General features: G+C 54.1%; 1 protein-coding gene across 3 annotated transcripts in view; it reads right to left on the bottom strand.

Moving 5' to 3' along the window:
* Positions 1-15,567, bottom strand: part of LOC121334679 (myosin phosphatase Rho interacting protein) — a 73,572-nt gene that overhangs the window by 42,330 nt on the left and 15,675 nt on the right. For all 3 annotated transcript variants that reach the window (XM_041402023.1, XM_041402022.1, XM_041402024.1), the window contains exon 4: positions 172-323. In XM_041402023.1, the coding sequence (XP_041257957.1) occupies positions 172-323 (152 nt within the window). The remainder of the gene's footprint in view (positions 1-171; positions 324-15,567) is intronic.

Here is a 15,567-nt window from a genome sequence, read left to right as displayed (position 1 = left end):
CTAAAATGGGATGGGATCCCTAAAAGCACTGTGGGGTCACCCCAGCACCCAGAATCAGCCTGGGTATGCACAGCCACAGCACCCAGCCTTGGTCAAGGTCCTACCCACCTTCCTCTTGCTCCTGGCTAATGGAAGAGCCTGGGAGTGGCTGAGCCCCAGCACTGCACTCACCCACTGATGATCTCCTTGTTCTCAGCCCGGATGAAATGCTCCTTCTCTGGTGTCAGGATGCACAAGGAGAACTTCTGTCCCGTCCGGCCCTCCCCGTCCACCACATCCGTGCACTGGTTCATGTTGATGGTGCCCTGCGGGAGCGTGGTCGGCTGCGAGGGAAAGGAGAAAGGAGCAACTTTAAGGGGAGAAGAGCAGAGGAGTGCAGAGCTGAGCCCTAAATCCTCTCCTGCAGGACACCAGGGTCCTACACACCAAGATGCTTTGCCCACAAGTAGCCAGATCCATCTGTGCGCCGTGCCCAGTGCACAGCAAAGCTCTGTGCCACACATCGGGGGACACAGACCAACCAGTACAACTCCTGCCACACCAGCCTGGTCCACTGGTGCCACTGCCGTGCCCAGTGCACAACAAAGCTCTGTGCCACACATTGAGGGACACAGACCAACCAGTACAACTCCTGCCACACCAGCCTGGTCCACTGGTGCCACTAAGGTGCTTCTCCTATGCCAAACATCCAGGGAAGGATGGCTGTCCTGTTGTGGCACCTGGACACCAAGGAAGGGCACCAAGTGGCCCGCTTTGGTCTGCAGCCACAAGCCATCTGGGTTTGGTGGGGTGGCACCTGGGGACAGGGATGGCAAAGCAGCAAGGTCCCACTGTCCTCAGCACAGGATGGCTCAGGGATAAACAGACACAAGCACCAGGTTTTTTCCATTAAAATTTAAAAAAAAAATCACATGGAGTTTGCCAGGGAGGAACTGCAGCATGGAAGAGACCTTGCTTGGTGGCTTTTCTGAACAGTGTCACCTCTCAGCCCCACAGCTCCAAGGAGACCTGGTGAAGTGGGACAGGTGATGGCCCCTGTGGCCCAAGGGGACACTGAGGGACATCCAGAGGGGTGTCAGCACTGACAAGAGCTGACAGGTCCATCTGGAGCAGTGCTGGCTCATCCGATTACAGCGTATCCACCCGTCCCCAGTGCCTGCAGCCCTCCCCCCTGAGCCATTCCATGGCTCCCATGTCCCCAGCCTGCCTGTCCCCACCAGGCTCGGTGACAATGGGGTCCTTCCATCACCCCAGGGCAAATCTGCACCTGGGACATAAATGACTGAGGGAGAGATCCCTCCGAGCTGCCAACAAGCACCAAAGGAGGACCTAAAGCAGTCTGTGGACACCTCCTCACCCTGCCAAAGCCTCCTTGTGCCCTCCAGATGGCCAGGCCAACAAGGAGACGGATTTCTGGCAGATGCTGTTAAGGTTTTTACCATGGAAACCAGCTCCCCTGCCAGCAAAACCCCTCCAAAAGCAGCCTGTGCCATGCAAAGAAAGGGTGACAGGAGAGAGCTCAATGGCCTCAGCCTACAAACCCAGAAAATTCAGATCAGTCTCCCAGAGCTCCCAGTTTAGCCATCAGTGGGTGGTGGCAAATAGCCCCTTTCCCCAGGAAAAAGGTTTTTCCCTGCAGCTGTGTCCCTGGGTGGGAGCATCCTATGACAGCCCAGGGGTGGCAAGGAGCCATCACAGGTGCTGCAGCACTGGGAACATGAACTGGACCAGTTGTACATCACAGACACCAAACCCTCCTCTTCTCCTTGTGGAAATCAGCATCCAGAGACCCCCACCAGAATGGAGGGAGGGAAAGCAAAGCCCTCCAGACCCCCAGCAGGGCGCATGCCCAGCCTCCCACCCTGCACCGCCACGGGCAGTCAGCTCCTAAGAGGATTTTTTGTCTTAGACAACAAAAATAAAACCCCGCTTTCCGGGAGCTATAAAAACCCAACGGAAAAACTTTCTCCTGTTCCAAGTGGAGTCTTAGAAAAGTTTTTGTCTTGCTGGCCTCTGGCACAGCCAAGGCCTCCAGGACTGTAAGGTCCAGGTCCAGCCTCCTTCCCCTCCCAGAGCAGTTTTACACCAGGGAATTCAACAAAGACAGAGGGGTGAGGAAGAGGGAGGGAGCCCCACAGGGAGATCTTGGGCCACTCAGTCCCTTGGCGCCCTGTAAGGCCCCAGAGGGATTTGGCAGGGAGCTGGCACAGGAGGAGAGGAAGAACCAACACCCTCCAAGCCCATGGCAGTGCGGGGTGGCTGCTGCTGCTGCCCACACCCAGCCCTGACCAAAGCGTGCCCGGAGCAGAGGAGCCGGTTTGGGGGCTGGCCCTGCAAAGTGGTTTTGCCACTCAGCCCTCCTTGTGAAAGGTGAATGCTGGCATCCTGCACAGCCTGACACATGAGTCTCCATCCAGCACTGCACCTCCGAGCCAGGACACCAGGAAAGAGTTGGGAACAAAGCTGGGAATGACCCTCTTCCACCTGGCCCCAGGGATGAACCCTCCATCCCACTGCAGCTCTCCTCCACCCCACACCCCTCAGCAGCAGATGAAACCTGACAGACTAGCAGCCTCACTCACTTGGGATGTAAATTCCTTTACACCATTTGTTTCCTTCCTTGGAGGCAGCAGAGGCACTTTGAAGTGAAGCAGAATGCAAATGGTGCCTGGTGGAAAAGCGTGTGCATGCACACAAACTCCACCAAGGAAAAGGGGATGGCTTGGACCCCTTCTTCACCTCTGAGCACTTGTTTCTGGGCTGGAGGGCTTCTCAAGGCTGGGGAACCTTGGAGAAGAATGAGCAAAGCTGGTCCCTGGCCAGGTAAGGACTGTGTGGCTCCAGCAGTTGGAAGGGAATGAATAAATAAATAAATGAAGAAGCAGAGAAGTGTTGCATTGCAGAGACACCAAAACAACAGGGCTGGGATTTCAACCAGCCCTTGAAGAGCAGATGCTTTGATACAAGGCTGAACCCAGCATCAGACCCCAGGGTGGCTTTGTGTCTGGGTGAGGCAGGAATGGTTGCTCAGCCTCAGCTCCTGCTTGCTGCCAGTCCCCAGCTGAGGGACAGCCCTGTCCCAGGCACTGGCCCTGCCTTTGCCCTCTCCCATGCTGCTGCCAATGGGATGGAGCCCACAGGTACCCCAGAACTGGATCTGGTGGCTGGGTGTGTCATTTAAATAGGGGTAGGAGTGGAAGAACAGCAGGGTGTACCTCTGTGGAAGCAGAGGACACCATCAAGGCCACCACCACCAGTAGCAGCCCTCCTTGAAGCCACCAGTGCCACCAGGTGCCTCCAGCCCAGTCACTCGAGCAGTCCCTGTCCCTCACCAGTACAGGAAAAGGAGCACTTGCATCACACGAGCAGCTACAGCTCTCCAGGCTGCCGGTACCAGCAGAGGAACCAGAGACAAGAAACAATTGTGTTGCTGTTTCCCTCTGGAGTGACACATCCCTACTGACACACACAAGTGCTCCCAGTCCCTCTCCGTAACACACAAAGCCTATAGAGCGCTCTCCTCCTCCTCTTCCTCCTCCTCCTCCTCTCCCTCCCTGGAAGCCCAGGCCGTGAGTCATGCCAGGCTCTCCACATCAACAACACCAGCAGCCTCTGGATGAGATGCAGGGCCTTTGGATGGAGGCTCCTAGGATGCAGAGCTCAGCAACTGCAGCAGCCCCCTCCCTGGGCAGTGAAAAGGAGGGAAAGAAAGAATGGGGATCTTCTAAAAGCTTGAAGGAAGAAATCCCAAGCAGGGCATTAGTGCATCCACCTGCACAGTGCTGGATGCTTCATGGGTGATGAACTACCAGGTACAGGAGCTGATGCTGTAAATCAAAAGGGTTTATCTGCAAAGTCCCTCATTTCCATAAGGCATTGCAGGGCTGAGGTAGAAAACCACGATTATTTTGGTTTAAAGATTTCTGAATTTTTTCCCAAGGACTCTCCCTGTCATTTCTAACATATGGGTATCATAGCAGCTTGATACAAAATACAAGGGAGCTTTGCTCAGGAGCTGTACACAGGATGTTTTGGAGCAGGTAACCCCACGGTCAGGCTCCCGAGGAGGGGCTCTGCCATGGCCTCCATGGGACATGGCCAATGCCCAACCCGTTGTCCAGGGCTATTACACAACGTGGGTTGATGAAATCTGGAACACAACCTTTAAAGAAAGGCGATGGGGCAGGGGGAGGAGGAAACCAAACAAAAGGGACATTTTACTTTCTGCCAAGAACCAGGAGGGGAAGAGAAAAAAAAAACCCCACAACCATTTGTCTATCTCGCATGGCGGGCTGGTTGCCTTGGCACCAGGGCCTGGCTGTCCCAGGGGAGATCACAGCTCTGCTGTCCCACTCTGGGCTCAGGATTTGGCAGGCTCTGCCCTGGCTCCCAGCACTGCCCTGGAGCAGCAGCGAGCCTGCAACGCCTGGGGAAGAGACATCCACACTGCCTCCATAAATGTGTCTTGACAAATGTTAATTCTCCCAGCTAAAATATTCATGAAGGTGGCTGCCGAGTGCTGCTCACTCACAGCACTCCTGAGTGCTCTGCAAAGGCAGCTCCTGTGTTTGCTAAAAGCTTCACCCATCCCAGTGCCTGGGCTCAGCTGATCACAGTGCTCAAGGCAGGATGCAAACAGAAGGGAGCAAGACCTCGCTGTCACACTGTCACGGGCACATCATGGCAACATGGAGACAACCACGGCTTGGCAAGGGCACAGACAAAGCTTGGACATGCAGCACCCAGCACCAGCATGGCACTGGGAGCCTAACCCAAAGCCACATCCACCATTCCCACCCAGAGGCCACCAAGAAAGCACCAACCCCTGGAAAAGTTACAGAATCATAGAAACACCTCCAACCATTAACCCAGGGCACTGCTAGGTCCTCCACTAAACCACATCCCTAAGCACTACATCTATGTGTTTTTTGAACACTTACAGGAATGGTGACTCTACCATTTCACTGGGAAGCCTGTTCCTATGCTTGACCACATTTCATTGAAGAAATTTTTCCTAATATCCAACCTAAAACTCCTCTGGAGCAACTTGAGGCCGTTTCCTCTTCTCCTATCACTTGTTAGCTGTGAGAAGACACTGACCCACACTTGGCTACCACCTTTCAGGGAGTTACAGAGGATCCTTTTTCAGCCATGCAAGGCGAGACATGACCTCCTAAACCCCAGCTGGGGATGCAGCTCCCAAACCCCAGCTGGGGATGCTCTGTGCACACACACAGGGCTGGCTCAGCCTGCCCTGAGCTGCCCAGGCACCAGGCAGGCACGGCTGGCACAGCAGCAGGGCTTTAATGAGCCTTTTGGGCTTTCTGCCACCAGGCACGAGGCTATCGACAAGGCCACAACGGGGCCGGAGCGCTGCGGTGGGCAGATTTTATTACACTTATAGATTGGCTGGCAGGCTGAGCATCCTGGATTTATTAAATTAGACAAAGAGGTTGAAAACAGCCTCTGTGGGCTCTGCAAGAGGATGGACTAGAGGAGTCACCCATTGAAGGGCAGCAGAAGGTTGTGCTCACACATCCCCGTGGCAGCTCTGCTTTCCCTGTGCCATCCAAGCAAGAGGCAGGTATCTTTTCTTGGCCACCTGAGCACAGCTTTCTCAGCTGCAAACTTCCTGTATCAGTATCTACTGCTCAGTGAAAGCCCCTGAGAAACCTCCAGCCATGCACCAGGCAATGGAAAAACAGGTTTTTACCACTGGCAGGGGAATCATAGAATCATAAAGGGTGCAAAAGACCTTTAAGATCTTCCAGTCCAACCACCAACCCAGCACCACCACCATGTTCACCATTAAACCACGTCCTCAGGTGCCCCACCACAGGGAGGTATCAAGCAACGTGTTCCCTGCACTTCAGTACTTACTTACACCTTTTGCCCCTGCGCAAGAAACAGGGGAAGATGCCCCCAGATGTCACCACTGCCTGGTTTCACCAGCCTGAAGCCAGAAGCCATGGTCCCTTTTCACAGATAGCACAAGCAGTGCTCTGCAGATGTGGCCTTGGCACCTGCCAATGTGCCTCTGTACTGGCAACAAACCTGTGCCAGCACAAGAAAGGGAGGGGGCACTTGCCCTGGTGTGCAGCCAGCAATGCAGAACATCCCCCAGATGGATAAATGCCACGAATGCCACTTCCCCAGCCCCACTGTTGACCCTGGCTTGCTCATCACAGGTGCAGCTCCTGAGATTTGTTTTGCTGAAGGAATTCCCCACAGCCCCAGGTCACCCACCCCAAGGAGGTGGGATGGGTTAGCAAGTGCCACACACACCTGTCCCTGCATGCCAGCCCCTGAAGAGCCCTCCTGAGCCTCCACCGGGACATAAAACAACATCAGCTCCCCTTTTGCCAGCGGGACGGAATTTTCTTCCTCGGGGAGCAGTTTGAGAAGGGGGTGAAGTGCAGGGGCTGGGCAGGAGAGTTCAGCCAGGGGCCGCTTTTAAGCAGCGTCGGTGTTTATGTCCACAGACAGCGAGTCTAAACACTGAGCGAGGCCGGGAGCTGCCTGCGAACTGGCTGGGTGCACCCTCGGGCTCCTCTCCCACCCGGTGCCACCTCAGCCACGCATGGCCAGCACCCATCCCAGGGGTGCCTAGGCAGCAAGTTTGGGGCCACACACGCCATTTGTAGCCCCGTCCCCACGGGTACCCATCCGGCGAGCGGGTGCTGGAGCGGAGCGAGCCCGGCCGGGGCTGTGCAGAGGCTGGAGCCGGCTTCTCTTGGCCTTATAAGGCTATTTTCGCACTGCTCTTGCAGCTCCCAGCTGCTCCCCACTCCAAAGCAGGGTCGGAGTTGGCAGCCAGAGCCTAGCCTGCCTCCTTCCTGTTAACCTCTTTCCTGCTGAACAGCCTCTGAGGGGTCTGTGCATGGTGGGAACAGCCGTATCCAGTCCTGGCACAACCACCCAGGCTGGGCAGGGAGGGTCAGCAAACCCAGTGATGGTCACCAAGTGGGTTCAACCTCCCTCAGCACTGGTGTCTGACCCTCTAGGTCCTCACAGCATGGACAAATCCAGGAGTCTTTCAGGGAAGCTTGCAACCACGGATATGCACATTCTGCTTCCAGTGCTGCTGGAGAGGAAGAGGGAGAGATGCAGGAAACACTGGCACCATGATGGGAAGGACAGCAAGGTCCCACCAGGGTGGGGTATCCAAAGGCTTCTCTGAGCTGCTATCCTGGCTGTTTGTGGACCACACTAAAAGCCAAATGTTGTACAAAGAGCTTGGAGCATCTGCTCGAGTCCTGTCCCAACTCTCTGGGGACCAAAGCAGAAGCCCAGAAATGCACAGGCATTTGTCAGTCCAGCAGTGCCAAAGGCACCACCTTGCAGCCCTGCAAACCCAAAAGTTACTCTTCCCTCTTGCTCTATGGGATTTAGATGCATTTAAAATGCAAAATGTCCTCCTCCCCTCCGAGGAGGGGGGTGGGAGGAATACAGGATAACAGATCCGACCCCATCTGCTCACAGCTGCCAGCCTGGCATCTTCCCTGCTCCCAGATGCACAGGCACAACAGCCAAGGGGGAAGCAAATATCTGCAGCCTTCCAGCAAGTTGTCATGGTAATCAGCCCGATGGCAAAACCCTGGCAAGACCACGGACAGACCAGACCTTGGTGCAGAGATCATGACAGGAGTTCCCTGGAGAGGGAACTGCAGTCGTTTGGAGGTGGGAAGGAAAAACGGGCTTCATTTGCATCTTGATACTTGAATCTTAAATTGCACTGTTCCAAATTGGCCTTGTCAACTTTATCCTCCACCCCCTCGGTGTAGGAGACGAGTCCCAGGTGGTCCCTGCACCGCGTGCCAGGCACACATGTGCAGGAGCTCAGCACCACCTCGGTGCTCACAGCCTCCACAGCAGCAAGGGGCTTCACCAAACAGCAACCACAGCTCCCTAAGGTCACCCACACACACAAAGATGGCCATACACACAGTGATGCCAGTTTTGGACACAGCTCAGGAGGAGGAAAGCTTGGATCGAGGCAGGATGACCTCTACCCATGTTGGCCAGCCCCAGTTCCAGCTGGAACTGGATTTCTGCTTCATGGGGGTGAGGGAACATGACCAAGGTAATTGTCATCCAAGGAAAGCAGCAAATTAGATCAATCAAATCCCTGTACCTCCCACTAAGTAAACACATCTCCCTTCCAGCCTAGAGGGAAAGGAGGGACAGGTCTCCTCCCTAGCCATCCCACAACCTCTCCTGCAAATGCAACCAAGCAGAGGAATCACTGCAAAGACACAGGGACAGACCAAGCCATCAGTAGCACCACAGCCATGAAGAGCCATCTCCAACAGCCATTGTCTGGTGCTCTGGATAATTTCAGGCCCTGCAGCCACCATGGTGGGGTATCCCACCTTCACTCCCCAGGCCTGTCAATATAGGGTCTTGTTCTGGCACTCAACAACTGCAGAGGGGGAGAAGACAGCCCTGGGGATCAGCAGCACCAGATCCACCGGAGGCTCGGGCAACTCCCACGGGCGCAGATGCTTCAGTGGAAGTTCTTGAATCCGGCCAAATTAGTCTGGAAATCTCATTATTCCCCCGCGCCGCTCTTATGAGCTTTGCAGAGCTTCCTGCTGGGCTGGGAATACCAGGAGGCCGGGCTCCCAGGGCGCTTGGGGTCTGCAGCTGGAGGTGTGGGGGCCAGCCCAAGCCAAAGAGGTTGGCTTGGCTTGGCCAACCAAGCAGCAGCCACATCCTGCACCCCACACCCCTACAGAAAACCCCACACTCACTCTGTGTTGCTTCCATCAACTTCCAGACCAGCTTAGACCCTGCAGACCTTCCCAACAGCCGAGGTGATGGCTGGAGAGAGTTTTCCAAACTTTGACCACTGGCCATCCCACCAAATGGTACAAAATGTGAGCCTTCTGGGCAGTTCCAAGGAGAAAAGCTCCCAAGAGGCACACACACACACACACATTGTGGGGGAAGGAGACCACCCAGCAGCAGCTTGAGCTGGGATTTGCTGCCACAGGCAGGATGTAGTGGAGGCACTAACACTGATAGCAAAGAGCTGTCCTGGCCAGGCAGCCACCACCAGGTTCAAAGGCAAGTGGCACCTGGGGTAAGAAGTGCTTTAAATGCCCAGGAAAAATTCACGACTAACACAAAGCGCTGCTGGAACCGTCCCAGGGTAGCAGCATTTTCTTCCCAAACCTGCTGCTCACATCTGGCTCCTGTAGAGGAGTACAGGGAGAGGAGAGAGCTCACAGCCATGTGCTGCTCCCAACTCCTCCTTTGGGAGCAGCTGTGCAATCCCAGCAGAGGGGAGCAATCTGGGGCTAGTGCATGTGAGGGGGATGAGCACAAGAGGTTTCTTCATGGCCCATGCCTGGGATGACAGACTTCACTCCCCCCAGCACTGGCCTGTACATGGCATTAACCACCCATGCAAGCCAAACATCCCCTCCCTCCACACATCTGCTCCATCCATAATCCCTGCTGTCCCTCCCCTAACGGGAAAGCAGCCAGGAAAGTGAACCAAAACCCTAATTATATCCCAGTAGCTCCCCAGCGCCCTGGTGATCCCCGTGACTTTATCGATGCGATCGCAGCAGGGCTGATGAAATGTGGAGGAAAGGGCCGAGGCTGGGTGTGCTCCAAAACCCCACCTTTCTCTCCAGTCACACCATCACAACAGGTGGAAATCCCGTATGAGCTCAGGATGCTGCTGGGACACTTCTAAAACCACACCGTGTGCCTGTTCCCTCTGTCTCCTCTGCCCAAGGACCAGTCACCCACAGCAAAGGGAACGGGCAGGAGAGTGGGGACAGCCATGGGTCACAGTGGGACAGCAGCCCACGGCCTCACTGCAGCTTTCCAGGGCTCTGTTTGGCCATAAAATCACGGAGAGCCACAGCTACAGCACCTGGAGCCACAGCACCCAAGGCATGGGGGGTGCAAGAGCCAAGACCCCCAGGATCATGTCACAGAACGGTTTGGGTTGGAAAGGACCTTAAAGTTCATCCAGTTCCAGCCCCCTGCATGGGCAGGGACACCTTCCACTAGACCAGGCTGCTCCAAGCCCCATGCAACCCAGCCTTGGACACTTCCAGGGATGGAGCAGCCACGGCTTCTCTGGGCAACTGTGCCACCCTCACAGGGAAGAATTTCCTCCCTGCAGCCCCGTGGCAAGGGGTGCCATGGCAGCAGAGATGTGGCACAGCCATGGGGTGCATGCCAGGAAAACACAGTGGGGAAAAAACCTCCATGGAAGTGGGACCTTCCCTGCCTTCCCCAGCTCCTGGAGCACCCCAAGCTCCACATGCAGCACCTTTCTCCTGCAGCAGCACAAGAGGAGCCGTGCTGCTGTGGGAGCAGAGCACAAGGCTGTTAACACACTCCCACAAACCAGCTCCTGGATTGGATCCTGCAGGAAGGAGGTGAAGGGTAAGTGAAGTTGCTGCACACGTGATTTACCTATGGTAATTTCAACTTTCAGCAAAGCTGTCTGGCTGTTTTATCTCATTGCCTGTTTGCAGTCAGACTTCAATGACTGCAGGGAAGAGCCTCCTGTGTAGCTTTGAAGAAACAGGGCAAAATAAAAAGCTCTTACAAAATACATATTACCAAGAGCACATTCACACGCTTTTACCTGGTCCTCCATAAAGGAAAAACAGTATTTTGACGGCATTTTTTTTCTACTTTTGTATCTTGTAACCTATGGTAAGTAAATGAGCAAGACCAATAATCAAATATGCCTGGAAATTCTCATTTTTCACCTTAAAACAGCACAGACAAAAGGGGGAAGACTCCTGCAAAACCCCTGCGCTTGGTAACCCTGAGAAAAGCTGTTTACAAAACCTCACTGAAGACCTCAGCTTGTCTCCACGCAAGTTTTAACCTGACGTCCCTTTTACAGCCTCCAAACCTGATGAATAATTCATGCCTGGGATAAAGCAGAAATATCATATTCACCAATGCTTACCTAACAGAGAAACAAAGATTGCAAATAAGTAATTTATTAACCCCGAACCGTGTTGCTGCTTGAACAGAGGGCACAACTCAGCTTTTGATGGAAAAATCACTCCTGAGCCGAGGCAAGAGCACGCTGAGACCCCCGTTCTCACCACGCTCCAGCACAAACACGCCTTGTCCTGGACTCGGTGAGATGCCAGTGGGGGAAAGCCCCCAAGAGCAGGGCTGGGAGTTGCCACCCTCCTCCTCCTCCTCGGGGGTCGCAGTTGCCCCTGCTCCAGTGGGAAGCCCACAACCCCGGGAGCAAGGCTGGGAGCTGCCACCCTCCTCCTCCTCCTCCTCAGGGGTCGCAGTTGCCCCTGCTCCAGTGGGAAGCCCACAACCCCGCACTCGCCCACGGCTCCAGCCGCTTTCTCAGGCATTCCAAAATTTGGCCGGAGTCTCTTTTTGCAGCACGCCCCCCTCCACGGCTGGACGCCTGCCTAATTGCGTATTTATTTATTTCTGCATTTTCCCAGCTCCCCGCACACACTGGCGCAGGGTGGGGGTGGGGGGGGAAGCCATGGCCGGCTCCCAATGTAGACATAAAAAAAAAAAAAAAAAAGAAAAAGAAAACCAAAAAAAGAGGGAGTGCAGCTCCCCACATTCCCCGGAGGGTGGGAGGAAGCAGGGAAGCGCAGGGCTGGCTGGGAGAGGGGTGGGAGCGGGGGGCAGGAAGGGGGGACGCCAGCGGCATCGCCCACCCCCTTTGCTTTGTGCGCGCTTGGGGAAATTAAAAATAGCTGCGTCCAAAGAGTGGCTGCAAGCGCCACAAAGAGCGTGTTGAGCGGAGGCAGCTGCAAGCTATTTGCTGCCCCTGGTAATCAGCATCTCGGCTTGCAGAACCCCTCCGGCCCCCCCAGCCCCTTCCTCCCCTGCCAGAAGCTGCCGCTGCCTTTCTCCAACCCACATATGTCATGTCAACAATCAATGAATGCAGGATCTCTGCCGGGGAAAAAAAGGGGGAATGAGCTTTGATTTTTGGAGCAGCTTTGTTGCCTTGTTCCATTCATGTCCTCGTCCTCCTCTCTGAGCTGTCACTGAGGGGTTTGCAGCACTGAATCCCACCAGTCAGTGCCAGGATACCACATGATCCTCAGTAGGAAGAGGGATGCGCCAGCTGCTGGGATGCTGCTGCTTCTAGGAGCAGGGAAAGGGATGCTATCACCCAGCATCACCCAACCTGCAGCCCACAGCCCACTGGTGGTCCTCACCGACCTGATACGGTGGAAAGAATTAAACCCAACCCCATCACCACCACATGGCTGCAGCTGGTGGGCTCAGGGATGTTCTGCAGGCACCTTGAAAAAATTGTGGTTTTGTTGGTTCATTGGGTGGCTTGGTCATTCACGTGTGCACTGGCATGGCCCCCTCAAGGGACTAGGGGATGCTTGGGAGCCCAGCACTGCCCTGGCTCAGAAAGAGCTGGGATCAGGCACCCACTGCTGCCCTTTCCCCTGCTGCCTGGGGGGACCACGGGGCCCTTGTCAGGGCAACTGCTCAGCCTTAGCTGTGTCATTTCACTGCCAGTCCTGACATCTTCCCTCCTAAATGCCATCAGAGCTTGATTTCCACATTAACCTTTTCCAGTAGATACAATTTTTCCTCCACCAAAAGCCCACAGCCAGGCTGGAAGCCACAGCTCCAGGAGTCACAAAGGAACTGCAGCTGCTACAAGTGCCTGTTTCACTCTGCTCCCCCACGAACAAGATAAATGCAATCTAAACTCCAGCTCACTTCCCTCACTGCTCTGGCACACGTCTTCTACAGAAACATCTTTGCTAGGTCCCGAGGGACGAGGGGTGGGGAAAAAGCAGAAGGATGGAGGCACTTGAACCTGTCCTTGCTGCTCAGCCTAAGAGCAATTCCAGCTTTGTGGCTCGCCCTGCAGAAGACAATAGGGGCTGTGTTGTTTCCAGGAAGGAAGCACCTGGGCCAGGTCATCAAAGCAGCTTGTGTTAGGAGGTCGCTGGCTGCATCGAGCTTTCAACTCCACTTTCATCCTCTTTCTGCCTGTTAACTCCCAAACCTCCCACCGTGGATTGTTTCCCACCAGAGCCTCTCCTGAGAGGGTCCTGCAGCCACAAAATGTCCTTCTTGGGGGGCTTGGATGTGGACAACAGTGTTCTCCAAAGTTCACAATAAACCCAGGCACTTTTGGGGCCCCGATGATATCCTTGGCAATTGTCAGTTGCCAGGACTCATGACGGAGCCATCCTGGAGGAGAGCTTCCTGTTCCTTCAGCCCCCTCCCAAATTCTCCTTCTGCAGCTCAGCAGTTTTACCTTCCCAAACTAAAAGACATAAACCAGAAGAAGGCTCAGCAAATGTAGGGAACCATTCCTGGAGGAGCCCAGGATGTCCTGACAGCAGGACCCACCTCCCGCAGCAACCGGGGCCAGATACTTGGAGCAGAGAGAAATGGGAAGACTTGAACACCCCAAAGGCACTGTTATGGGATCCCCACACCCAGCCCCAGTAATGACACTTGCATCAGCATCAAGACAGACAATATAAAAACACAAATGAAGATTTGTGTATCCTCCTCTCACCCTCTTCAAGGCTGCTTGGTCCTGACTTCAGCAATGTCCCAGGGAATGAGTTCCCAGGGCTCCCTGTAGGTTCATGGACTTTTTTTCCCTAAATCAGTATTGAAAATTAAACACAACAAATTCCTCAAAGATCTCTGAGGTCTGTTCAGAGTCACCAGCACTTGTGCTGTCTCTGCAGCTCCTCTAGAGCAGTCACAATGATGTACTTTGTCCCCTCTCCCTTGCACCCTGATTTCAGGTGTCCCTTTCCTGCCCAGCTTCCCTGAAGGAGAAAGGATCTCTGCTTCCCAATTTTCCCATCATTTCCTTATGTCTACTGCATCATCTATGAGATACACACCAAATATCCCACATAAAACCTCACAGATCATTGTCCACCCTGACTTGACTACATCCAGTCTTGAAAAAAACTGGGATGGGGGGGTCCCTGTCACCGTCTGAGCCTCACAGTCACTCCCACCCAGCCTTTCTGTCTCTGCTTACTTTACATTTTAAACATGCTTTGATTCAAGCCAAAAGCTTTTTATGCTAAACAGAAACTGAAAGTCTTGATCTGGCAAACAGAGGCACTGGCAAAATTGTGTCCCCACTGGGGATGAGCGGAATGGGGTTTGTAAAGCCTGGTGCTCCCACGGAGGAGGGGGCAGGGAGAGCTTGGAAACACTTAAATGGCAAAATGTGTGGAAAAAGTAAGGACAGAGAGGCCAGGATGTTTAAGGTTCGTTTTTAATCCCTGCCAATGAATTTCAATTCTGTGCCAAAACTGAAGTAAACTGCTTTGATCTAAAAAGGAGGGGGAAAACACACACACGGGCTCTCGGCTCCTTAAAACAATACAGATGACAAAGGAGGTAACTACAATGAAAATCAACACAGCACAGCTCTGCTGACAGTGACATTTTAAAATGCCCCTTTCCTCCAAATAAAGAGGTGTTTGGACAGGGGTGAATTAGGAAACAATAATCACACAGGTCTGTGGATCACAGCATCAGCAAGCATGCATCCCTTCCTCTGATCCCCGTCCAGCTGCCACCAATGCTTACACCATTCTCTTTTTTTACCCATTTATCAGTTCCTTAGGTTTCTGTGGCCAGGAGTGCAGCCTGGGGCTGAGCAGGTCTCCAGATGTGACCCCACAGCCCTGCTGTGTAGTGCCAGACCTCCCACCTCTGAGCTGGCCTCTCTTCTCCTATTTATACACCCAGCCCAGGGGTCCCACTGCTCCCTAACCATTCCCAGATGCCAGGCTGGCCTCACTCTTCATCTCACCCCAGTCCCATCAGCTCCCAGCTCCCTCCTGACCTTCCTCCCTGCCATCACAGGCTGGAGCAGGGATGTCTGCTCCATTGTGCTGAGGTTAATTACATTATGATCCATCTGAGCTCCTGATTTAGGAGCAGGACCACCCTGCTGTGAGCTCGGGAAGGGTCTGCAACACCACCATGGAGGACACAACCATCCAACCCCAGCAAACTTTGGTATTGAGGTGGCTGACTACTGGTTCAAGCATCCTTCTAGATCCCTTCCCAATTTCACAAAGCAATTCGACTCCAGCAAGTAACAGGAAGAGCAGAGATAGAGCTCACACATTTCATCAAGCTAGGAAGTGCCAGACACAGACTGAGGTCATTTTGTTGCAAAACGGGTATGTCATGCCCAGGGATGCTCCTCCTGAATCCCTGCAGGGAAACTAAAAGAGCCCATCCAGAAGATGCTCTCAACTTGCCTCTCATCCACAGCAGCAGTGAGTTTGAGATGCTCCCAGACAAGCCTGAATTTTGTCCTGTTTTCAAACCAGCATATGCACAAAGCAAAAAGCCTCTAAATTAATAGTCTCAGCTACCAAAAGGAAGCCTGATGTGACAGGAGAGTACCCCCAGGGAGGATGCAAAATGCCCACCTAGTATAAATCCCAGCTCAAGAGAAGCGACACAGGGGTAAACTGAGGCACGGAGACAAGGCCTGGCTTGGACATGCAGTGACTCATTAAGAAGCTAGCCTGGAGATCCAGACTCACTCCTCTGCCTGGATCCATCCCC

The sequence above is a fragment of the Onychostruthus taczanowskii genome, unplaced genomic scaffold (genome assembly GCF_017590055.1).
Source record: "Onychostruthus taczanowskii isolate IOZ18803 unplaced genomic scaffold, ASM1759005v1 scaffold19, whole genome shotgun sequence".
NCBI lineage: Eukaryota > Metazoa > Chordata > Aves > Passeriformes > Passeridae > Onychostruthus > Onychostruthus taczanowskii.
Note: the sequence above shows the minus strand (reverse complement) of the source record. Positions and strands in the feature narration are given on the sequence as shown.